The sequence below is a fragment of the Lissotriton vulgaris genome, chromosome 8 (assembly GCF_964263255.1).
Source record: "Lissotriton vulgaris chromosome 8, aLisVul1.2, whole genome shotgun sequence".
Taxonomy (NCBI): Eukaryota; Metazoa; Chordata; class Amphibia; order Caudata; family Salamandridae; genus Lissotriton; species Lissotriton vulgaris.
In genome coordinates, this window is record NC_141696.1 from 503,464,498 (window position 1) to 503,489,220 (window position 24,723).

Consider the following 24,723-nt stretch of genomic DNA (forward strand, 5'->3'; position numbering starts at 1 on the left):
TCCCACAGTAACAATAGTTCTCAGCCAGCAGGTGCTTAAAACCATAAACGCGGCTTAAAAAAGCCCAGTAAACCAGTACCGTGCCGCATTTTGAGATTGGGACTGGGCCAGGGGAAGACTCCATCTCCCAGAATCCCTGGTCCCACAGTGATGACAGCTCTGCACCCGGAGGCGCTTAAAACCATCACCCCAGCACTGGATGCACGCAGGCCAAGGGGGGCCCGTCCTGCTCCCATTGCCAACAGGAGAAGGCAGGGCCGGGCCACCCCCTTTGATCGGAAAATAGTTGGCTTTTATTAAAGGTCTGCTTAAACTTGTTTCCTCGAATTTGAGTAAGTAGAGGAGGATGAAAATAACGACAAAGTACCGTAACGTCCGCCAGTAAATTTGAACTTATTAGTGTGTGGAGAGTTGTCTTGTGTTATTTAAAGCCTGGAGGAGGTCCAGACGGCGCATTCCAGCACCAGCGACGCCGGGTCCCTTAGAAGCAAGGTACTTTATTGACTTTATTTCAAATTATTGACTGTGACTTCTCACTGTTTCTTTATGTTCTGGAACCACGTACGGGTGGGCATTATTGTCGGTTTTTAATCTACAACCCCAAGGTTGCAACCCTTGGAAAGAATAGTCAAGAGACACTGAAGGAGTTTATGAGACTTCCTAACTGTGTACATGATAATTTGGCTAGTCACGGAGGGAGGACGCATCCTGGTCTTACTTGTTATCTACTGGTCACTTAAATACAGATTGTGAAGGGTAGTGACATCTGGGATAAAAAAATTTGGGATGGGTGGGGTGGTGCAATAGTTGAACAATCAGCCTTGTAATAACTACGCAGCAGCTCCCTGTACTACTATCTATCTACTTTGATACTTTTATTTTGGACCACTATTTGCACAATCATACCCTTGGTAGAACCTTCCCCGAGTATGGGAAACAGGAAGCATCCAGCTACTGTGGGCAAAACCCATTCTTCAGATAAGTCCCAATTATCACCATTAAAATACATCACAGGATCAATGAGGGCTCTTGACAAGCAAATATCAACCATTGAAGAATCTTTGTTAACATACGGGGGCTGAGAAATGGCTCCGGCAATAACGACCCATGTCCATGTCCTTGCCAACCAATCTGAGATTCTTGAAAGAATAACTGAAGGCAAGGACCCCAGAAAGGAGAATGGTAGGGAAGGGGCTAACAGGGTAAATGGCAGTATGCAACATCTCTCCGACAGCGTTTCTCCATCCAAATCTAAGTCATTGCCACCTAAACAGGCTGAAAACCTACCAGCCTACCCAGCAGGTACCCGCCCTAGCAGAGCCAACACGGAATAAGACAGAAAATAGTCAAATACAGGGTTCGCATAAAACAGAAATAACTCTGGTAAAGACCTATTTGGACCCTAATAATAATATAATTATTAAAAAAATAGATGCTTTAGTAAAGGCATTTAAAATCCTTGATCAACATGTGAATAATATTTTGGGGTCAATACAAACCTATCTAATGAAAGTTGAAACAAGACCCAACTCCTGTTTGGAACTTTTGAATATTTTTTCAACAGGACAAACACTCAAGGTATCACATAATACAGACTGCCCGGCCATAACTGAGTCCCCTATCAAGAGTGTAACCAACAATATTGCACAGAAGGACCAAATGCATGCTCCCTTAGCAATATAGGCACTCAAAATGCTGGAGGGATGGGTGGGGAGTGTTTGACATTGAGTATGCCCTGTGCTGAAGTCAGGGACAGAAGAGTTTTTGTATCTGCACCAGCTACTTCAGCCATCTACAACCAACTCGCAGAGCCAACAAATCACATAAGTGATTGTTTGGATCTCCCACCAGCCTCAACCCCATATGTGGTAGTCCTGACTAATGTTCCTCCTTTACCTACTAACAGTATAGAGAACTGGATCTCACTAAGAAATAAGACCCTAAACTCGCTGGGTGTTAGATCAGCTGTAACTGATCATCTGTTTAACGACTTCAAGACGGCAAGGAGGGTTAAATGGGTGGGGAGAGGAAAAAAAAACCCTGAGTGGCCATAGTCACTTGTGTAGTTTTGTCGTTTAAAACACCTCAGCAGGTAAGGACAGTCCTAAACTGGACTGGGATCTCCAAAGCCCCAATGAGTGATATCTTCTGTCGCCCCCTGGCTATTTTTATCAACCTGCACTTTTGACTAATGACATCAGATTATAGTCCATCCCTGAGCCGAGACTAACGAGCCACCCAAACTATTCAGTCCCAACTTATCATCAGTTCCCTTGTTTGTCTTCTCTATGGGCTGGATTGACTTAAGGGGGGCCCGCACTGACAGTGATGTAAATGGTATGAGAAACCCCTTTAATTACCGTTTTGTTGATGGGATTATCCCTCAAATAGCACATGAGATAATCCAGTTGACCCAAGAAAGCACCCCTCAATCAGCTAGTAGTAAGATGCTTGTTCCCCTAACAGACAATAACATACAAAATCTATTGCAAGTTAAACCCTGAACTTCTCGATGCCTGTTTTGGAACAGGCAGGCCTGAGGAGTAAAAGTCAAATTCCAGAATGGCTAGACTTTATAGCTGCTTTCCAAATTATTTGCCTACAAGAGACATGGCTCACTGAGACCACTTACATAAATGGGTATAGGACATATTTCACTCTGGCCATCCATTCGAGGTATGGTAGGTCAAAGGGGGTCTATGTACCTATGTCTCCAACAATTTAGAATTTACTAACATTACAGTGGTCACATATAGTTTGTATTACCAATTAATAGTATGGGATTCGACTGGCATTGCTAGACTAGTAATAATCAACTTCTATAGCAATTCTACTACAAGAGAAATAACTAAGCCATTGCAGAAACTGACGATGATCTGGAGCATATTGCCACAGACAATAGAAAACATATGATGCTTTTATGGGGAGGGTGAATTTAATTTGCTACATTATACCGCATAGTCCGGTAAAATATGTGGAATGGCAAACAGAAGAAAAAGATCAGTCCCATGTTATACATAGTATATACGGCGATAAGACCAACAAATTGATACTCAAATTTGATCCAACATTTGCAAAAAGAAAATCCTCACCCTATGCTATCCCTAAGAATACCTTCAATAGGAGAAACAACAATAGCATTATTGATCATATTTTATTGTCTAACTGTTGTGCTGGTCTTATTTTGAACTTTCTTACACACTCAATTTCATTAAGCGACCATTTCCCTTTGAAATTGCAACTATCAGCAGTACCTTTTTTACCTAAACAAAGGGTGTGATAAAACTACCTCACAAGTGGAAGGGATGGAATTAGCAAGGCGTAATGGGTACACCCTGTGCTGGACACAGATTACCCCAAAAGGGTTCCTCAAACAACTGATTGACTAGAACAGAGAAGCCTTTGAGTTGTGCTTAAATAACACCACTCCTACCAAAGAAATTATTTTGGCCTTCCTGAATATCAGACAGGGTATAAAGGAGAGTCATATTGTTATGAGACAGACAGAATAACAGGTGGAAAAAGGATAGTTTGATAGGCGTCCCACAAACGCCTAAAGGAGGCATTAGATAAATCCTTGAGGTATACTATTGAAGTTCGCCAATGTAGAGCTGAATACAAGCAGGCTGTAAAGAAGAGGAAATTATATTTAAGGGAGATAGCATGGGAATCCCTACAGGGGGCAATTACTGGTAATGATAGTAGAGCCTTCTGGTGGGTAATTAACTCCTCACCATTGAGAACAGATGAGGTTCTTAGGATTGAGCTAGCAATTCTGGAGAAAGAATGTATAAAGCACTTTGCTAGTATTTATTCCTTGCCTGACACAGTACCAGCTTGCGATCAGGGACACATCGAAAATGATAACATCATTTTTTCTCAAACCGCCTCCATTGTTCCTTTTACCCTAGAGGCAGTTAACAACACAATTCACGCGAGCAAAAGTAGTAAAGCTCCCGGACCAGATGCAATCATATTAGATTTATACAAAGATAACATCGCTTTATGGGGGCCCTTGCTGACCCTACTACTGAGGGCTAGCAGTACGGCAGGTTTTTTTATCATGATAGAAAGAATTCATCATTGTACCTAAACATAAAAAGGGAGACCGCTCAAACCCAGGATGCTATAGGCCAATATCCTTGCTTGATTCTTTAGTAAAGATACAGGGTTGTATAATCTTGAATAGACTGGAGGACTGGGTGGAATTACAAGGTAAAATGTGTATGATCTACAATACGGCTTCTGCTCTGGGATGGGGACAATAAAGCAGAGTCTCAATTTGAATATGTTTTTTGGGACCTATCTTAATATCAAAAAGGGTAAGATCTACCTAGCGTTTGTTGACCTTTCATCTGCATTTGCTTGAGTTATACACGCCAAACTATAATAAAACTGAATGATATAGGGGTGGGGACACCAACCATTAGCTTTTTGAGAGATCTATATTTGAGTTGTAGAGCCAGTGTTAGATATGGTGCTAGAGGAGAATGCACCAAAGCTTTTGGCGTGAAGAGAGAGCTGAGACAGGGATGCGTTCAGGTGCCTTTCCTTATGTCACTATATATAAATAGTGTAGTTGTGGAACTCATGGCATCCTCAAAACATCTCCCACAAATAGTGTCCCGCAACTCTGTGGTCCTACAGTCCCTGCTTACCTACTTCATTGAATACATGAAGGAACTCGGCCTCCAAGTTAACCAATCAAAACTTATTATGAAGTGCGGGGAGAATAATAGGAAATGCAGAGATATCAAAATAAATGGAACAAATATTGCTTTTACTGACACCTTCTCTTACCTGGGGATTCTATTTGACAAGGATAGTTTATGGAAGAAGGCCATTGCTAACAGGAAGCTACAACTTAGCAAGGCCTGCATGACCCTCAGAAGTTTTGCGAGACGACTGGGCTCTAACCCACCTAAGATGATGATGAAGATTTATAAAACTAAGGGCCAGATGTAGGTAATCCAGATTTACCGATTCTAAAACACCGAAGTTTACCGATTCGGTATTTCAGAATCGGAAAATGGGATATAGGTAAAAATTCGTTAATTTTTACCGAATTGGTAAAATCCGGTATCAGTCATTCGGTATTTACCGATTCGGTATTTACCGAATCAGTAATTCACATTCATTCCTATGGGCCTCCAGGAATCGGGTATTGAAAAAAAAGAAAAACTAAGGAGTCAGCCAATCAGGTGCAACCACCCCCCTCCCAACTAAGAAGTGGCTACACCCAGGCAGATGGAAGCAATTGGAAGCTTCTGGAGAGGCTGTGAGAGCAGAGCTTAGTCCCTGAGCCACAGGAAACCTTTATTTGCATTTTAAAGAGAAAAATTGCAAACACCAGTGAAAAGGAAGCTCCAGAGAAGAAGAGAAAAATAAAATTCAGCAGCATGGAGCTGCAGATTCTCGTGGAGGAGGTGGTGAAAGAACAACAAAAATTGTCTGGGAAGCAGTCCCTGACGGTGGCAGAATCTGCCAAATGAAAGATTTGGCTGGAAATACAGTCTAAGGTGAATGCTGTAGGAGTGACTCCAAGGGAGATAGATGATCTGAAAAAGAGGTAGTACGACCTCAGGAGCTTAACAAAGAAAAAAAATTGCAGAGCTCCACAAAGAGGCAAACCGTACTGGAGGAGGGAGGAACCGTGCACCTGCCCTAACTGAGCTGGAGGAGCTAGTGGAGTCCACCATAGAACTAGAGAGCGTCTGTGGACTGGGAGATGCAGACAGCTCAGCCAGGGCTGCCACCAGAAAAGGTAAGAAGCATGCACAGCAATCACCCCCACCCCATCACCTTCCCTTTCCCCTATGTGGCAGTGTTAACCCTACTCCGGTAGAGGTAGCAGCATACACCTGCAATGCATTATGGGAGATGTAGTCATTGAAACACCTACCATTTCATACAGCACACCAAGCAGCAAGTTATGCAACACACATCAGTGATAAGCAAGCTGAGGCAATATCTACAGTGGTTCAGTGATAAGAATTTAATTGTATAAGCAGTGCTGCAGGAGCACAGAGCTAATGTATGCTTTTATATCCACAGGCGAGACATCTTAGAGGCGTACCAGGGAGAAGGAAGGCAGTGCACCACAGAGGGACGACACCCAGGAGGCAGGCACAAGTGCAGGGAATGGCGCAGAGGACACTGGTGCACCAACAACACAGCCAGTCTCCCAATACCTAGAAATGTCTCCACAGCTGCAGGCCTCCCCAGAGCGTTCTGGATCCCCTCTACTACTGTCCTCACCTGAACTGCCTGCGTCACTGCCTAAAACAACACCTGCAGCTCAAAAGAGCAAGAGGCATGTAGTTGCCCCACTAGTCCAAATGGAGACATCAGCAGGTGACATGGGGGGGATGAGACACCAACCTTGGCTGGGGAAGGAAGCACTGCCATACAGCAGTCCAGCACAGAGGGTACCCGCACAGGTACCAGACACTGCAGGCCCCCGAGACAGCAGTGGTACACAATATGTGGAGGGTCCCAGTGTCTTCCGTGGGCTTGAGGGTAGCATGGTGAAGATACAACGTATGCAGGGGAAGGCCATCCAGTCGGTGCAACGCCAGATGAGGCACCTGAATGCAAACATGGAAAATATAGGGAAGGGCATCAGTGCATTGGCGGATGAGAACAAAAAGATGGCATCAGGTATGAGGGAGATGACTGCAGGGATGCAGGACATGCCTCAATCCGTGCTTCTCTTGTGCACAAAACTGGATCAGGACAGAACAACAAGGAGGAAGGACAGGCAGGAAGCACAGCAACACACTAAGGCTGTTAACTGTCTGGCCACAGCAACTTCCTTTCTTTGCAGGCGATGCGTCAACATGCAAGAAGGACTAGCACATAGCAGCATTGAGTTGTCCAGGGGTCTTGCAAGGGTGACAAGTGCTGTAGAGGCGCTGCTTAATGCCCAGTCAGCACATACTGCTGCTCTGGATGTACCTGAGACTGAGGAAAGCCCCAGTAGGAGCAGCATGACAAGCCCCCATGTTGCTGAGACGCGGAGGAGCAGCAGGCTCCTTGGTGCTATATCTAGTAAGTAATAGCTTTATTCGATAAAAGACATCTCATGAAAGCATTTACACATCTTTAAAAAACATTTTTAACAACAATCATCAACATAAAAACATTTCATATCCAAAACAGCATATTGGGTGGGTAGGCTCGTTCACTGGATTAACAGTTTTCTTGCAGTTCTTAGACGCCAAGCCCAACCCAAGAACTTTGCCATGCAAGTGGAAAAGAAGGGTCTAGCATCTGTACGTAAAATACGCAGGGCTTCCAAGTGAGAGCGAGTTCCCAGACTTCTGCAGATAGGCTTCAACCACCTACGTCTCGGGGCTACATAGACGCTGCATTCGAACAACATGTGGGACACAGACTCTACCTTTAAATCGCAAAAGGGGCAATAGGGTACAGTTTGAGCGGGCGGTTTCCAAGTGGACGTGAACTCACATAATGGAAGTACCCCCAACCTGAACTTGATGTACAATGCTCTGTCCCTTGGGCTCTGAATGGTGTCTAGATAAGGTTCCCTTAACGGTAACTCCTTGGCTGACAAAAACAGGACTACAGATTTACAATGGTTTGTGCTTCGGGCCCTCTCACTGTCCACCCATGCCCAATAGACCTTCTTTAGCTGTTGTTTCGTGGGTGCAGATTTGTTGGACCAAGCCTCTCCTAGGCCCAATTTGTAAAGCAGCTTTTTAACCTCCCTAAGCCAGATGATCTTATGGGAACCTGTTAATGACAAAATGTCGTTTAAAGAGTCTGCGTAACTACTTAATTCCTGCACATTCCAAATTCTGGACCATAACAGGAGTGGGCGTAGTTTCGCTTGGTCGCAGATTGCCCGGGTACCTGCGTCTATCAGTAATGGGATTGTTGGCGTGCTGTGGGGCAGACCCACTAGGTCTTTATGGAAGTTGTTCTCAAGGTGGGCCAGAGTGTCAACTTTTTGAATGCCCCACAGCTCAGCACCGTAGAGTGCCGCGCTTACAACCCTTGCCCTATAGATATCTAGGGGGGCCCCAATAGGTTTTGATGGTGATGTTCGCTGCTCCTTGAGCAGCGCACCTGCCACCCTTTTGTGGGTAAGGAAGACTTTTTGATGGTGTGCCTTCCAGCTCATAGTATCACTGATGCGTATACCCAGGTAGTCAAATTCTTTCACGCGATCAAGTGGGACGGAATCCAGGACCGGGGGATAAACAGATTTTTTTGGCGGGTTAAGGACTAGAAACTTGGTTTTGCCTATATTTATGGCCAAGCCCCTTTCATTACAGAAGGTTTGAAAGCTGGAAAGCAACGATTGGATGCCCATCGGTGATTTTGAAATTAGGAGGGTATCGTCCGCGAACAGAAGCGTTGGGATCTTCCTTCCAGCCAGGGTGGGTGCATCTGATGGTTGTTGTAGAAGATGCTCCACCACTCCGTTAATATAAAGAGAGAACAGAGTGGGGGCAAGCACACACCCCTGGCGGACGCCTCTGTCCACGGGGATACGAGATGTTTTCTCTCCCTGTGCACCCCATCTAATTTGGGCAAAATTCCTATCATGAAATTTTACAAGCAGTGACAGCAAATAGGGGGGGAGGCCTAACCCATCGAGGACGTTCCATAGAAGCGTGCGTGGTACCAGGTCGAAGGCAGTCCGTAGGTCAATGAAGACTAGATACAGACTGCCCCCTCCCAACACCACCACTTTCCAATAGATCATTAGAAGGCGGAACGTCTGCTCGATTGTGCCTGTTCCTGTTCTGAAGCCTGCTTGGAGATCTGACAGGATGTGATTTTCGTCTGCCCACTCGATGATCCTGCCCAATACCACCTTCCCTGCTACCTTTTGAGAAGAGTCTAATAAACTAATTGGGCGGTAGTTCGCTGGGTCGTCCCTAGAGCCTTTTTTAAAAATAGGTACGACCTCAGCGCCCCTCCATGAGTCAGGAAAGACTCCACCCAACATCACTTCATTCAAAAGCGAGGCAATTAATCTACTCCAAGGAGCTATATCTGCCCACATACCTAGTGAGGACAGCCAGCCAATTTCATCTGGCACCGGTAGGCGTGGCCGAAAATTACTAATGCTGCCCACACTCCATGACCTTTAACCACATGCGCGCTGCTCTGATTCTGCTGGAATGCTGACTTTTTAAAAAACCCATTGTTCATGACGAGCTGGGCTCGTCATCAGTGTTTGAGGAGGCTACACCATGACGAGCCCAGCTCGTCATCAGCCTCGAAGGGGTTAATGGGGAAGTGAGCCAGGTCTCCCATTATTATTGGATACCATTTTTGTTGCACATTTGTGCCTTTCAGTACCTGCGTAGTGCCAATAATTAAACTACGTTGGGTACATACTCCACCTATCTGTGTCTCTTTACTTTCTCAAAAATAGTTGCGCGTGATCTCTGCCCGTCTCTGTCTGCCATCAGTTGCTGGTGCTACTCCTGCTGTGTTGGGGTCAGGCAGTGCATGTTCATCATATTGGTCCTGATAATTGTACAATTCCACCTCTGTGCCCTTCTTTGTAGCAAGGTTGTGCAACATTGCGCATGGTGCAATGATCTTACAGCAGATGAGTGGTGAGTACTGCCGTGTGACCCGCTTTTGTGGAGGCAGCGGAACCAGCTTTTTAACAGCTCAAAGGTGCACTCCACAACGTTCCTAGTGGATTTGTGTGCCACGTTGTATTGTCTCTGGCTTGGCGTGGATCGGTTCAGGTAGGGTGTCACGATGAATGAGCAGACGGCATTTATGCTGTCATCTGTTGGAATATGATAGAGCCATTGATCACATGCGCAGCAACACATACAAATGCAATATCTATCAGGGTGTGTCACAGTGTTTTACCTAGCAGGTATCCTTCTCCGAATTCCCCAACTGTCAGGCGTGTGTAGATCCCACTGTTCTGAAAGGAGTCGTGGTTGCTTCCCGGGAATTTGGTCACAATGTCTGTGATGATGTTGTTGGCATCACATATTACCTGCACATTGATAGGGTGGGTTGACTTCCTGTTTCTGTAAATGTACTCTGTGGCAGCAGGTGGGCAGATTAGGATGTGGGTGCCATCAATACAGCCGATGACGTGTGGGAACTGTGCCAGTTGATAGAAGTCAGTCTTGGTCTTTAGCAGTTCTGCATGTGTGTCAGGGAAGCTGATGTAATGATGCATTCTCTGCATCATGGCCTCTAGGAACTTCAGGAAGAAACGGGATAGGCAGCTCTGGGACACCCTACCTACCGCATCAATCACCCCTTCCCAGATGCAAGCAGGTGTAGGCTACAGAGCACCTGTACATGGGGTGGGATGGCGTGCACCCTCGGTGTTGGGTGCTCCAGGAGTGGGTGCAGGTCCCTAATCAAGTCCAGGATGGTTTGGGGGTGTAACCTGTACCTTTGCAAGATCTCTGCCTCAGTGAGTTGGAAGAGCATTATCCGCTGTCTTTAGACTTGCTCCTCCGATCTCCAGACCCTCTCTCCTGCTGCCTGTAGCCGTAGCAGCCTTGCTATCTCGTAGAATGCCACCATTCTGGTCAGACTGTTGCATTTTGGGTCCTTTTTTATAGCCTGCACCTGATTACCAGCTGCTTTCAATACATGGTAAATACCGACTCTTAAATACCGAATTTCATGAAATTCGGTATTTTAGAAGTTACCTTAATCTTGATTGTCATTTTTTGCCATTTCTTATTTACCGATTTGGTAAATTCCTAATAGATAAATACCGATTTGGTAAATTCTGATTCGGTAAATTCCGAATCGGTAAATGCCGATTTGGTAAATTACTGATTCGTATTTACCGATTCAGTCTTTTTGATGTTCTCCATCTTAATTGCCCAATACCGGTCAGTAACTGATGAAATTCGGTATTTTTGCCCATTACCGACTGGTATTGGCCTACCTACATCTGGCCCTGAATGCCTTAGTATAGCACTTTTTGGGGCAGGCGTATTGGGATACAAGAAATGTACATATATGCAATTGATAGAAAATTAATTTTTTAGATATCTTCTTGCAACCCCCAAAAGCACATCTGTGTATGTATGCCACACAAAACGGAGTGTTCCATTTCTTACAGATTTAATCAAGATATAGGCAAATCTACTGTGCATAAAAATTGGACCTAAGAATATACAGACCTTTATCGAGCGATAATAGGGGATTGTCTCAAATCAAGAGTATATATATATTGGCCTATGTCCAGTGGTTTTGCTGTGACATGGGACATTTTGAATACTTTTAGAAGCCTGAAATGCTGGTAACCATTATAGAAATACCTTAAACAAGCATTGGAAATGTAATCGGTCTCGCATTAGGAAAGTTTGAGATATTGGTCTTATAAATTACATTTTTTTATTTATGTGTTGTTTTTTAAAATAGCTAAATTAATAGCTTTGTCATTTACAATGCCAATAGTTATAACTTTCGCAAATGTGACACCTATAGCATTTGTAATGCAACATGTTTTGTATTTACGTGACTTAGATGTGTTGATATTACAAATAACAATGGCTTTTAACTTTTTTAAATAATTAATACTTAAATAAAAGTGATTGTAATTTATAATGGCAATAGCTTAAACTTTTGTAAATAACTTTAGTGAAGATTATGTTCAGTGTATTTTATTGTGACGAAAATCCAAGAACAGAAGTGAAATATTAACATCTTTTTTGACATTTGTAATAAAGCTGAGTGATGCTGTGGTGGTGCTGAGCGATGCTGTGGTGGTGCTGAGTGATGATGTGGTGGTGCTGAGTGGTGCTGTGGTGGTGCTGAGTGGTGCTGTGGTGTTGCTGAGTGGTGCTGTGGTGGCGTTGAGTGGTGCTGTGGTGGTGCTGAGGGATAATGTTGTGGTGCTGAGTGATAATATGGTGGTGCTGAGTGATAATGTGGTGGTGCTGAGTGGTGTTGTGGTGGTGCTGAGTGGTGCTCTGGTGGTGCAGAGTGGTGCTGTGGTGGTGTAGAGTGATGCTGTGGTGGTGCAGCAGAGTGGTGCTGAGGTGGTGCAGAGTGATAATGTGGTGGTGCTGAGTGATAATGTGGTGGTGCTGAGTGATAATGTGGTAGTGCTGAGTAATAAGGTGGTGGTGCTGAGTGGTGCTGCTGAGTGATTTTGTGGTGGTGCTGAGTGGTGCTGTGGTGGTGCTGGGTGGTGCTGTGGTGATGCTGAGGGATAATGTGGTGGTGCTGAGTGATAATGTGGTGGTGCTGAGTGATAATGTGGTGATGCTGAGTGATGCTGGGGTAGCGCTGAGTGCTGATGTCGTGATGCAGAGGGCAGAAAGGCACAAAAAACGAGTCTAACAGAGGGCAGAAGGGCAGAAAAACAATGGAAAAATGAGTCTAACAGAGGGCAGAAGGGCACAACAAGAAGCTCTTTACAAGGAACCACTTTACCTCCATAGATAGTTTCAGAGTATTAAAAAAATCAGGAGTAAAGCGATCAGGCCACCTTGTGTTCAGTGTGACATGCTGGTTGCAGGACTGAAGTAGATTTAAGGGGAATACATTTTTTTCCAACTGGTTCAGTCACTCTGAAAGGCTAAAAAAGACGAGGAAGAGCCAGTGAAAAGAAGATTCAAGAATGCAGGAGTGGAAGTCTAATTCTATGGCAGGCGATTAGTTTACTCCTTAATTCCAGTGTTGTATTTACCTCATGTCGCGCTCCAGTCCTCTTGGTTAACATAGCGTCCTTAAGCAGACTAGCCCTGAAGTGGCAGTACTCTCTGCAGACAGGGAAGGCAAGTCAATTTGTCTGCTCGCCCTTTGATTGCATGCTGTGTGCATTGAGCACTTAGTCCCACAAGTTAAATAGCACTTGTCAAAAACAACAGCTTTGTTCAAGCCTGTCGTTGACTTTTTACCATGCCACGAGTCCAACACTCAGTGCCAATTCTGGTGACATGGAAATGTTGATTCAGGAACAATGTGGAAGCATTTCTTTGCAGCTCTGGCAGTACACATGCTAATGTACCGTACCTTGTAGGCGCCCCTGAGACCTCAACATGGGGGTGTTGAGAGTGAGAGAGGTGGTTGGGCAGAGCATGGAATGGCTACAGGAGGAGGAATGAGGGAGCGTTGCCGCTTAATTGAGAAAGGCTCCATTTGTGCTCGGAGAGTGGGGGAGGGCTCAAAATGCGGAGAAGGAGGGGGGAAGCAACAACAGCTTCAAGGAACACACTGCAGTGCAAAACAAAAGAAAGGCGGCACAGCTCCAAAAAGTATGTTTATCCATGCTTCCGTTGAAAGTATTAGCCTGTGTTATAGAAAAAGCGCGGTATGCGTTCTGGGTAAAATATATATATTTTTTTTTAAAGCAGGCACTGTATTAAAGATAAAGCATGGTATGCGTTTTGCAAAAACAAAACGTTTTAGCTACACAATGGGCTCTGCATCATGCCACTTCTTTTGCATGTTGAAAGCAGTAAAACATAAGGCGCGCCAGCTAGTATTAAAAACAAGTGGTTGTTTAATTTGGGTGGGGGCAGCACATATAATGGCAGAGTGAGTGGTGGGGTGAAGAATTAAAACAGACAATGGGAAGGTGAGCAGAAAGAAGGATAACGAAAGAAGCAGCACAGGCTGGAAAAAAGAAAGAAGCAGCAGCAACACTGATACTGCGATAGAAGGAGGAAACGGGGGTCAGGCAACATTTTTAAAGTGGACTTGACGAACACCGCGATTCTGTGGGAAATAATATCAGAGCAACGCTCACTGGATTAGCTACCCCTCAATCTGTAGGCTGAAAAGAGATGTTAAACCCAAATAAATGCAAAAATAGCAGAACAAAAATGACATTAAATGGACTAAGACTAGTTGATAATACCACACCTGGAGCAGTTTAATCAAAGTTGGCCCATGATCCCCCCTCCACCCCCCTCCATTATGAATTCCTTCAGTGTTCGTTGTAATAGCGCAGATAATTATGGCCGCTTGGCATGAACGGGGAAGGCACCAGCACTTTGGGTGTCGTTTGTGTGAGTAAATGGGCACTTAAACTGTGAGCCAGAGATGGATTGGGGGAGGGGGGAGAGACGTGTGGAGGAGGAGGGTGTGAGGGAGAGGTATAGAGAGAGTAAGCGAGAGAGCCCTGCAATGGAGTTTATTGTCAGCCGGAGATGAAGGGGGGGAGGGTAGGAGACATGATGAGAAGCAGAGACTGAGAGAGCCGCAGCGAGAGTAAAGAGTACATGGAGTTTATACTGTAAATAGAGATGGATGTGGGTGGGAGGGAGAGAGAGGCAGAGACAGCGAGAAAGCATTGGCATTTAAACTGTCAGCCAGAGATGGGCTGCAGGAGGGTGAGGGGGGAAAGCGAGGTTTCAAAGCGCCACGGGGAAAGGGTTCCTTTCAAGGTGCATGTCACGGACGTCGAGTCAACAAAAGGACAGGGGTTTCGAAAGGGGCAGGAAAAGGCCCTGTCACTCTTCCTAACTTCAAAGGGGGATGTTTTGTTCAAGTAATTTTTCATGTATTAGCAATCACGAAAAATAATAAATTGCTTAACAGTGTCAGTTTTGTTTCATGGGGTTTATTCAAAAGCGTGCACATTACTCTGCTGAATTTTCTTTTTCTGTGCAGATGGATAACAGTTTGAGACATGAACACTGACTGTTGTTTAATTAAAAAAGAGATAAAATAAAAGAAGACAAGGCCTGCTGGCCGTGAAAGTGACAGTACGGCCGTGCAGATGGATAACAGTTTGAAACATGAACACTCACTGTTGTTTAAATAAAGAAGAGATAAAATAAAAGGAGACACGGCCTGCCGGCCATGAAACTGAAAGTTGGGCCGGCCGGCCGTGAATAATTAGGGGAGGAGAAGCTGCTGGCGGCACCAAGCTGGGGAACAGGTGGCTGGCTTTGATGTGCATGCACATTTTAGGTCAATGCACTTGCGCATTGACCTAAAAGCTCAGGGGCACAGCATCAAATCGCCAATTTGGTTAAACTCTGGATAAGCCCCTATATCTCTCGCCAGCTCGAATGCGCAAGCGCATCGGCAGGTGAGACCTAAAAAGGAAGGAATGGCACACCTGGAAAATCTTATTCCGAATTTTGAAGTCCCTGAACACAGTGTTATAAAAGACAATTGATTTTAACTATTTTTAATATGCAACTTTATCTTAACCCCTTCGATGCTGATGACGAGCTCAGCTCGTCATCAGCCACGGGGGGCGTGTGCGGATGACGAGCTTTTAGAAAAAAGCTTTTAGAAAAAAGCCACATAGCGCGAAAATAACAGCCGCATCGATGCGGTTAAAACTATTAAATGCATGGTACAGGTTTGCTCTGATACGCCCAAGATTGGACATATTTCACCATTTAACTAGTTTTCGTAATATGAATGACTGGTCCACAAAACTGACTAACTGCTCCTGCGGTATTACGATGTCCCAGAACACTATGCCATGGTTCCTTTTTTGCAAATTCTACAGTTAACCCAGGAAACAGTATGTCCTACTGATGATTAGACCATTTCATTTTACACAATGCCGACCTGTATAGTCATTTTTGCAATCACTGCCTACTCTGAAGATTTGTTGTGGAATGCCATCTTTCTTATGGGGAGTTTTCTATGCCAGGAAGAATGTGCCACTAGACACTGTCTAGAACAGGGCATATGGTACATATATCTGAAGAGGTATAGGCAGAGTGATTTACAGGATTAAGAGAAATTGGCAATGAATGAATTAGAGAAAGAAAGTTATACATGTTTGGAATTAAAGACTTACCAAATGCCCAAACATCTGATTTGCTGCTAAACATCGAATAATTGAAAACCTCTGGTGCTGACCACTTGATTGGAAATTTCGTACCTGCTGAGCTGATATACTCATCATCGAGCACATATCTACAAGGGAAGCAAACAATAATTAGACCGCTTGTTTGCAGTTGCAGAATAGTGGGCATCACCTGTCTAAATGAGTTGTCAGTTTATTGCCACGTGAAGGATAGCCACTGTTCTGAAATTGTCAGATCAAAATATTGCATTTGTTTTAATTGAGAATTCTGCAATAAGGAATGGGGGGGGGGGACAGCTTTTGCTCTGGGGGTTCAATGGACCTTCCTGCATTTGTATATTTCATGTTGTACTGTTGAGCCATGCTGCTATCTCAATGAGTTGATTTTTTGGCAGGAGTCTAGAGCAGGGGGTCTTCAAACTGTGGGTCGCGACCCCAGGCGGGCCGTGGAGTGATGTAAAGGGGGTTGCACATTCACAGTCACACTTCTGCCATGGCCTACAGGGCTTCAGCTTCCCTCTTCCCCCATCCAGTGTCTCAGCCCAGGCGGCTGCAGTGCAGCTTGCGCTGCTGGGGGCTCGGCTGGGCAGTGTCTGTAGTCTTATCTCCGGCACGCTCGAGTTTTTCACAGGTCTTTAAAGAACATTTGCATATTTACATGCCTTTGTTAACAGGTTACCGAGGCTTAGTTTCTTTATGGTTCCAGTACCCCCTGGGCCCCCACTCTGCCTTTTCCCTACATTTGTATTTTTACACTTACTGCTGTAGTGTGAGAATGCATTTAATGAAAAGGAATATAAAGTTGGGTTGCCAAAAGAAAAATGCCTGTCTTGTGTTGTTTAAAGAGCCTGCAGAGAATTGCTCTTGACACTAAATAGAGTTAAAAATAAAAAAGTATGTCATAATTCGTTCTGTGACTTTTCTGTCTTTGTTCTCTTTAATTATCAGTCATGGATCATTGAGGCAGCCCTAGAACACAATTAAAAGTGACACCATTTTAAGTGCTTTCTGTTTATATTTGCTGTTCTAAGTATTCACAGATAAGTGCTAAAAATACAGCTTTAGGTGACTGCTTATTTTTGGGCCATCAAAATAAAGAGCTGGTAACCCTAATGATTAGACTGGAAGTTTGTTGCAGGATCAGCACATTATTTATTTCCTCCACCCTCGATCCCTGATTAATGCCATTATAGCAATAGTTTAACTTATATCTGAAACCCTACGCTTCAATTTTCTGGGAATGCACCCTGCATTCAGACAACTCACTCCTCATTCTCGCCTTCACTTTCACGCTTACCCTGCACTCACAGAAATCACAATGCACTCACACTGATCACCATGCACTCATAGCGATCACAATGCACTCAAACTGATCGCCATGCATTCACAGCAATCGCCATGCACTCATACTGATCACAATGCTCTTACACTGATCACCATGCACTCACAGCAATCACAATGCACACACACTGATCACCATGCACTCCCACCATTCACGCGCTCACCCTGCACTCACATTGATCACAATGCACTCACACTGATCACAATGCACTCACACTGATCACCAAGCACTCACAACATTCACCCGCTCACCCTGCACTCACAGTGATCACAATGCACTCACAGTGATGCCAATACACTCCCACTGGTCACAATGCACGCACATCATTCACCCGCTCACCCTGCACTCACACTTATCACCATGCACTCACAACATTCACTCGCTCACCCTGCACTCAGTGATCAAAATGCACTCACATTTATCACAATGCACTCATACTGATCACCATGCACTCACAACATTCACCCGCTCACCCTATACTCACAGTGATCACTCTGCACTGACAAGGCGCGTGCATTGTTCACCCTGTACCTCACACTGCAGTCACACGAGCACACTACTCACCCTGCACTCATGTGACACTTGACTCACGTGCCCCCCCTCACTGCTCAATCTGTAGCTCACTCAAACAAGGCCATCACTAACCATGCATTAATTCGTCCCACTCTGCACTTACAGCCAAACCCAAATTCAGATAGTCACCTCACTCATCCTGCAGTCACTCCTTTTACCCTATTCTCAACTGTTGCATCGCTCACCGTGCAGTCACATGGGCACTCTTGTGACCCACACAGTGCAGAAGAATAAAGTGCCTGATACAAAGAACATGCACCATGCACATCACAGAACTGAGTGTGAGTAAACTATGAGTAGCGCTATAAAAAAATGAAATGTTTGTCAGAAAGGTGCTGTCGAGAGATGAGGTGTATTGTTGGTGAATGGTAGTGAGGGTATTCATGGAGAAGGTAGAAAGAATGTTGCACCATGTGCGACCAGTGCTAGGGCCAGCCCTGGCTGTGAGTGTTAGCCCCCCTCCCTGAAGTTTGGGTCTAGTGGATCCTCTGCTTCTGCCTATTATTATTTACATTTGTAGTCATTACTGTTACCAAAAGGTGTCCAGGGGCTAATAATCATCTGCTGTCTTAAGATAAACTAGAAACAAACAGAAGGGGAAGGAGAACCAGCCAAATGGGGTGACCTACAGAGCATGGAGCCAGGTTTTTTATATCTTCCTAAAGGATAATAGATTCTTGGGGGAGCGTAGCAAAGGAGGTTGCAGGTTCCATAACTGCGCTGCCTGCACCAAAACGGCGAGATAGAAAAATCATGCCTTCCTGAATTAGGGAAAAATAAGCAGAGTGGCACGGGGTGAGAGGAGCATATGGGTCCGACCCGTATGCTCCATGAGGAGAGATGAGAGAACAGCAAGGGAGTGGGAGAATTCGGTTGAAGAGGTGAGGGATGAGGTGAAATGTGAAGTTCTGAAGCGAAGGGCGGACACGCAAGAAGTGAGTTTGAGCAAAAGATGAGGGCTACTGTTAAACTGTGAGATAAGAGAGATGATCTGTGACCTAAAAAGATAATTTGATGCGACATGGATGAGGGACAGCAGCAATAGGGGAAGAGAGGGAGTATTGGGGTGTGTGCTGAGCAGTGATTAATTTGTAATACAACATATGCCAGGGCCCTCACCAGTAGGCCACTGCAACTTTAACCACCCACCATTGCCTGGCCTGTGCGGCCAATGACAATACCTATGCAACGACCAACCATAACACTTGTACAAGTTTGACTATTCAGACTTTTTCAAGCCCCCAAAGCTATAAAGAATGGCATGGGTGTCAGGAGGGGATCATATTTAGTGTGTATTGAATTTATAAACAGCTGTTCTGCTCATCTCTAAATTACACAGACAGAGCCACCATCTGGAAGTCTGTCATCGTGCTAGTGTGCATAATTAGGTGCCAGTGCGGAGCACCAGAAACCACCTGCTCAAATTAGGCACTGGTGCTGAGGTAATAGGGGAGAGAGACGTTGGTTCACGAAGGTGCGTAAGCCAAAGGGGAGATGTGAAAGATGAACTGGGGACTGGAGAGGTGTAAGATACAAATAGACAAAAATTTCAATGGAGAGACTTGAGGTGAATGAGAAGTGCTGAGGTGCATGGGTGGTGATGGGGCCAGAGAGGCCATGAGATAAATGCAAAAGACTGTTATAGATGAGGGCAGTGAAAAGACAGAATGGCAAGAGGTGATTAAAGGTGAAGTGAGAGGTTGAATAAGGGGAGTTCAGAAGTTGTAAAAAGGGGTGAAAGAAAATGCCTGCAATGTGAGAGAGGGGTCAAGGGTTGGGAGGGAAGAGAAGAGAGGGATGGAAGGAACTGGGTGAGAGGAAAAGGGCATGGGTAAAGTGCTTAACTCTGCACAAGACCGCCAGGCTTGCTTCTCCCAGCCATGGCCAGGTGAGCTTCTAATGTGGCAGCGCGTATTCCTGCGGAGTGGGAGGCCCTTCACAAAGGTTGACTAGACATCTTTCTGATGTTAATTGCTGTATTCTAGTTATAAACTGGTACTGATGGGGTAAAATCTTTCCTCAGTGTTACTGTGTTTAATAAATTTCAAAATAATAAAGCAATGCTATCCCAAAATACGTGGTATCACAGAACACTATCAACATTTTCTACCCACACAATTTAGTCAAGCTTTTCGCATAATTTGGTCCTCACTTGCTTCATAATTCCAGTAGCCCTACCAACAGGTTTAGAAATTTTTGTCAGGCGGGGGTCCTTACGCCTGAAAATTTTGACAGGGGGGTCTCGGCATCCAAAAGTTTGAAGACCTCTAGTCTAGAGTGATGTTTAAATGGACAGAAGGATAATGATGTTCTTTCACCCCCATTACAGTAGTTAAGTCAAGTAACTGTGTGAAACGAGTTCAAAATAATTTTAAGCATTTTCTTCATTCATACATATATGTATGTATACATTATTTATATAGTTAATCATTTTCTAACTAGGCCTTATTAGCTATGAACTTTAAGTGCAGTAATAAAAAGAAGCCCAGGAAATATTCCAAAACTTCAAATTTACTTCTAGACCCAAAAGGAATTATCTGTATTCAGGAATAAATCATTTGTGTTCCTATCCAAATCGTGTCAAACACGATTCAAACAATGAATGCATAGCAGAAACGAGTCTGTAATCTAAGAGAACAATGGCTAGTAAAAATGTTGAAAGTGTGAAAATGATGCTCAGCTTGCTAGGAAAATAATACCGAATTGAAACTCGTACCACGAGCAGAAGGCCCGATTTAGTAAAAAGTGAGAGGTCATCACTATGTGGGAATGTGCGTCATTTTATTGCGAGAACCGTATTCATTGTGCAGTGCCATACTTATAAAGATTTGCTCACTGATGACTCGATCAGCCTCACGTTAACAAAAATGTGTTTTAGTGCAACGCTAAACATTGCAAAGACTAGACAGCAGGATTTTGTGCAGGTGTTTGTACTCAAGGTACACTTTCAAGTAGATATTTCATTGATGACAGCTGTTAAAGGATAAGTCACGTAAAATGTGTATTTTTGCAGAAATTATACATTGCACATGGGAACTTCAGGCAGTATTCGGTTGACCAATATTTATGCTCTGAATTGATTTGCTGCTAGGACTTCACACACGGCCAGTTTTCTGACTTCAGTGTAAACCTATGTGTTTATGCACAGTTTGAACCCAATTATACCGCCTTCTCGTTCATTTTCACTGATTTGCCATTACATCAACTTTTTAATGCAGAAAATAATTTGAACATGGAAAAGTTGATTTCTGCTGCAATTTGCACCACTTAACATCGCATAGCCTATTTTACCTAGTTCCCTAAAATGGCTAGTATTTTTGTGCCACAATGTCCACAATATGTGCTATGACCAGCTGTGGCCCATCCGTACAAGCAGAGGTGCCATGCCACCCACCTTTTTCCCCAACAAGTCGAGTGTGCATCAGGTTGAGCAAAGGTGAGCCTGACAAACACTCTTCTTGTTCAGGTCAGGTGTCCAGGAGCTTTACATGAGCTAAATACACAGGCACCTGGCTGCTTGAGCTGAACTTTGCCAGGATGAGGATTTCACAGCCCTGTGAGTGTGATCTCATCAGCCTGGCAAAAGTGCCTTGAGGACCTCCCCCTCATGACTAAGGGGAGCATCAGTGATTGCATTGGACCTGGGCGCTTCAGTTTTAAACCATGAAGTGCCCTGGGCCGAGTGTCAATCAGTGACCCTACTCATCACAGAGTGGGGTGGGGTCAGCAGTCTCACTGACCCATTCCACTTTGTGACAAGGGAGGGACTGCTTCTCATTGGCTGACTAAAGCTCAGCCAATGATAGAAGTAAGCAGTCTCTACCCTCCTGGCACTTCTGAGGTTCCCCCTCTTGGAGCTGCAGCCCAGGAAAGTTATGTTTTTGAATGTTTGGTGTATGCATGTCTGTATGTGTGAATAGATGAATTTGTGAGTGAGGTTTGTAAATGAGTGTGTATGTCTGTATGCGTGTGTGGCCCAAATTCCCCCTCCCTGCTAAAATTACAAGCTGCCACTGACTACGATAGCTAACATGCCAGTGCTAAGCTCATAATCACAGTTCCTTAACGACAAAATAAGGCCATCACAAATTGTGGGACTTCTAAAAGTTAACTATACAGAATATCTGCTATACTGATTCATTCATACACATGGCTTGAAGGAGCAGAAGACGCGTATGCACACTTCTGTGAGAAGAAGTGGTACATGCACAGTGATGCATTCATATTACTGTGAATTCACATGTTATATACACCGCATAGTGACCTGCGGGGTACAGTCCTCATCACGAGTTGTGCAACTTCACTTAGAGTGACAACTTTAAGTGAGTCACTGTGAAAGGAATTATCAAGTCCGTAAACTCTACGCACAATAATTCTGGGTTCGGAGACAAAAGGCCAATATATACAGTCGCAGGGGCTGGAGGCAGCATGGCTGACCAACTCCTACATGATTCCTGAACCAGTGTGGGGCGAGCAAACAATGCTCCTCCACACAGGCACAGGACTACCCTGTAGCCTAGCTGTCCATCAAAACCTCCAAACCACACCAGCTCTCCTGCTGAAACTTTCCACCATCACAAAACACGTGAAAGATGCCAGTATTTCTCCCCTGAAATCGGGGAAAACTTCCCATAAAAGAACCCAATATTACTTTTTTGGAACAGTAATTCCCCATTTCAACAAAAACTCACAATCACTGAAATTTGGTGCAGTGATACTGTATGGAATCGCAGATTTCCGACCCCTGGTATTACTGCAGCAAATACTGCAATACTTAAAATGAATATTTAAGTGTCCTACTATCTGTTGAAGCCCTGGAGTGAACACCGGACACTTCAATTACTTTTAAATGATTTATTCGAGGCAGGAAAGAGGAAACAGTCTGCTCTAAAAGGGGCTCAGAGGAAACTGCCTGTCCTGGAATCTCCGAGTAGTTCGGGTTTCGATGACAGAGCGGGATTTCATGAACACATCATCACACATCTCCCTTTTTCCAAATGAGTAACAAAACCAATAAAGAAAGTAACAAGAAATAATGAAATAAAAAACCTAAGAATAAATAATAACTAAGTATGTCAGAATAGGACAATGAGGATGAAAACCAAAACCATGAAAAACGTTTTAAGGAGAAACCCTTTTATGAAAAGGGAGGGGTTAGGTACTACGAAAGAAACGTAAAGATTCCCTTTTCATATCTTTTTTGGTAAGGAGACTGCAGTCTCTAAGGGATCCAAGTCAAAGATAGTTGGTGAAACACAAGGTTTTATCTGAGGTTGTATCAGGATTAACAAATTTACCATTTCAGCAAGATAAATCTATTTCAAATATTTGAATCATACATCAAGTAGAACCAATGAGAATGTGAAGACAAAAGGATTTATCAGGTATATCTCAAGATTTATTATCTATTTAGACAAATTTATAAATTATAATTTTTATGCAAAGAAGCGCTGTTCCTGTGTTGTTGCTGTCTGGCCACTTCGCCACGCCTTCGCGGGGGCCGCTCGTAGGCTTAGACTCTCTCTGGGGAATATCCTTTCTGCCTCCCTTCACGTGCTTTGAGCACCAACGCGCCCCTTGCAAGCTGTCATCTGGTCAACAGGGGTAGAGGCGGGACTGCGAGGACCAGCATTCCTAGCGGCGTGGATCGGCCGCAGCTGGTCCTCTTCCCGCCCCCTCCTCCTCCTCTTTAAAATCTGTGTGGAGTGAGTGAGCCTTGGGACCCTTCCTGCAAAGAAGCGCTGTTCCTGTGTTGTTGCTGTCTGGCCACTTCGCCACGCCTCGCGGCCCCCGCTTCGCGGGAGCCGCTCGTAGGCTTAGACTCTCTCTGGGGAACATCCTTTCTGTCTCCCTTCACGTGCTTTGAGCACCAACGCGCCCCTTGCAAGCTGTCATCTGGTCAACAGGGGTAGAGGCGGGACTGCGAGGACCAGCATTCCTAGCAGCGTGGATCGGCCGCAGCTGGTCCTTTTCCCGCCCCCTCCTCCTCCTCTTTAAAATCTGTGTGGAGTGAGTGAGCCTTGGGACCCTTCCTGCAAAGAAGCGCTGTTCCTGTGTTGTTGCTGTCTGGCCACTTCGCCACGCCTCGCGGCCCCCGCTTCGCGGGAGCCGCTCGTAGGCTTAGACTCTCTCTGGGGAACATCCTTTCTGCCTCCCTTCACGTGCTTTGAGCACCAACGCGCCCCTTGCAAGCTGTCATCTGGTCAACAGGGGTAGAGGCGGGACTGCGAGGACCAGCATTCCTAGCGGCGTGGATCGGCCACAGCTGGTCCTCTTCCCACCCCCTCCTCCTCCTCTTTAAAATCTGTGTGGAGTGAGTGAGCCTTGGGACCCTTCCTGCGAAGAAGCGCTGTTCCTGTGTTGTTGCTGTCTGGCCACTTCGCCACGCCTCGCGGCCCCCGCTTCGCGGGAGCCGCTCGTAGGCTTAGACTCTCTCTGGGGAACATCCTTTCTGCCTCCCTTCACGTGCTTTGAGCACCAACGCGCCCCTTGCAAGCTGTCATCTGGTCAACAGGGGTAGAGGCGGGACTGCGAGGACCAGCATTCCTAGCGGCGTGGATCGGCCCCAGCTGGTCCTCTTCCCGCCCCTTCCTCTTGTTTTTCCTTCATAACTTGTGTGGACAACGCGCACGCGGGACGCGCGCGGGGCAACGGCCGGGGCGAAGACCGGGCTAAGAGCGGGCCGTTTGAGGCCGTTCGAGGACGGCAGAGGACGGCCCTGGCCCACCCCCCTTATTGCTCCCAACCTGCTTGTTATTGTATCATTGTGCTGAGACAGGTTAGCTTAAACTGAAGCTCCCTAGTTAGTAAGTCGAGTGACGACCCTGATCTCATCGTAAGCACTATGAGTACTAGGATGACACGTAGCAAAGCCTCCAAAGGTGGTTCACAAATCTGTGGCCCTATGGACGACTTCATCACCCGCACAAATATAGCTATCGATGAAGAAATATCTAAACTTCAAACCCGGGTATCCCTAGAATTGGTAGCTGCACGTAGGCTGTCCGAGGTAATTGCCCTCTCGAAAAAATCATCCCTAGGACATATA

General features: G+C 45.2%; 1 protein-coding gene across 1 annotated transcript in view; it reads right to left on the reverse strand.

Annotated features, from left to right (window-relative positions):
- The window catches only part of LOC147697232 (cytoplasmic tyrosine-protein kinase BMX-like), a 619,305-nt gene that overhangs the window by 141,924 nt on the left and 452,658 nt on the right, over positions 1 to 24,723 (reverse strand). Inside the window, exon 18 of the mRNA XM_086936120.1 lies at positions 15,752 to 15,870. Within this exon, the coding sequence (XP_086792246.1) occupies positions 15,752 to 15,870 (119 nt within the window). The remainder of the gene's footprint in view (positions 1 to 15,751; positions 15,871 to 24,723) is intronic.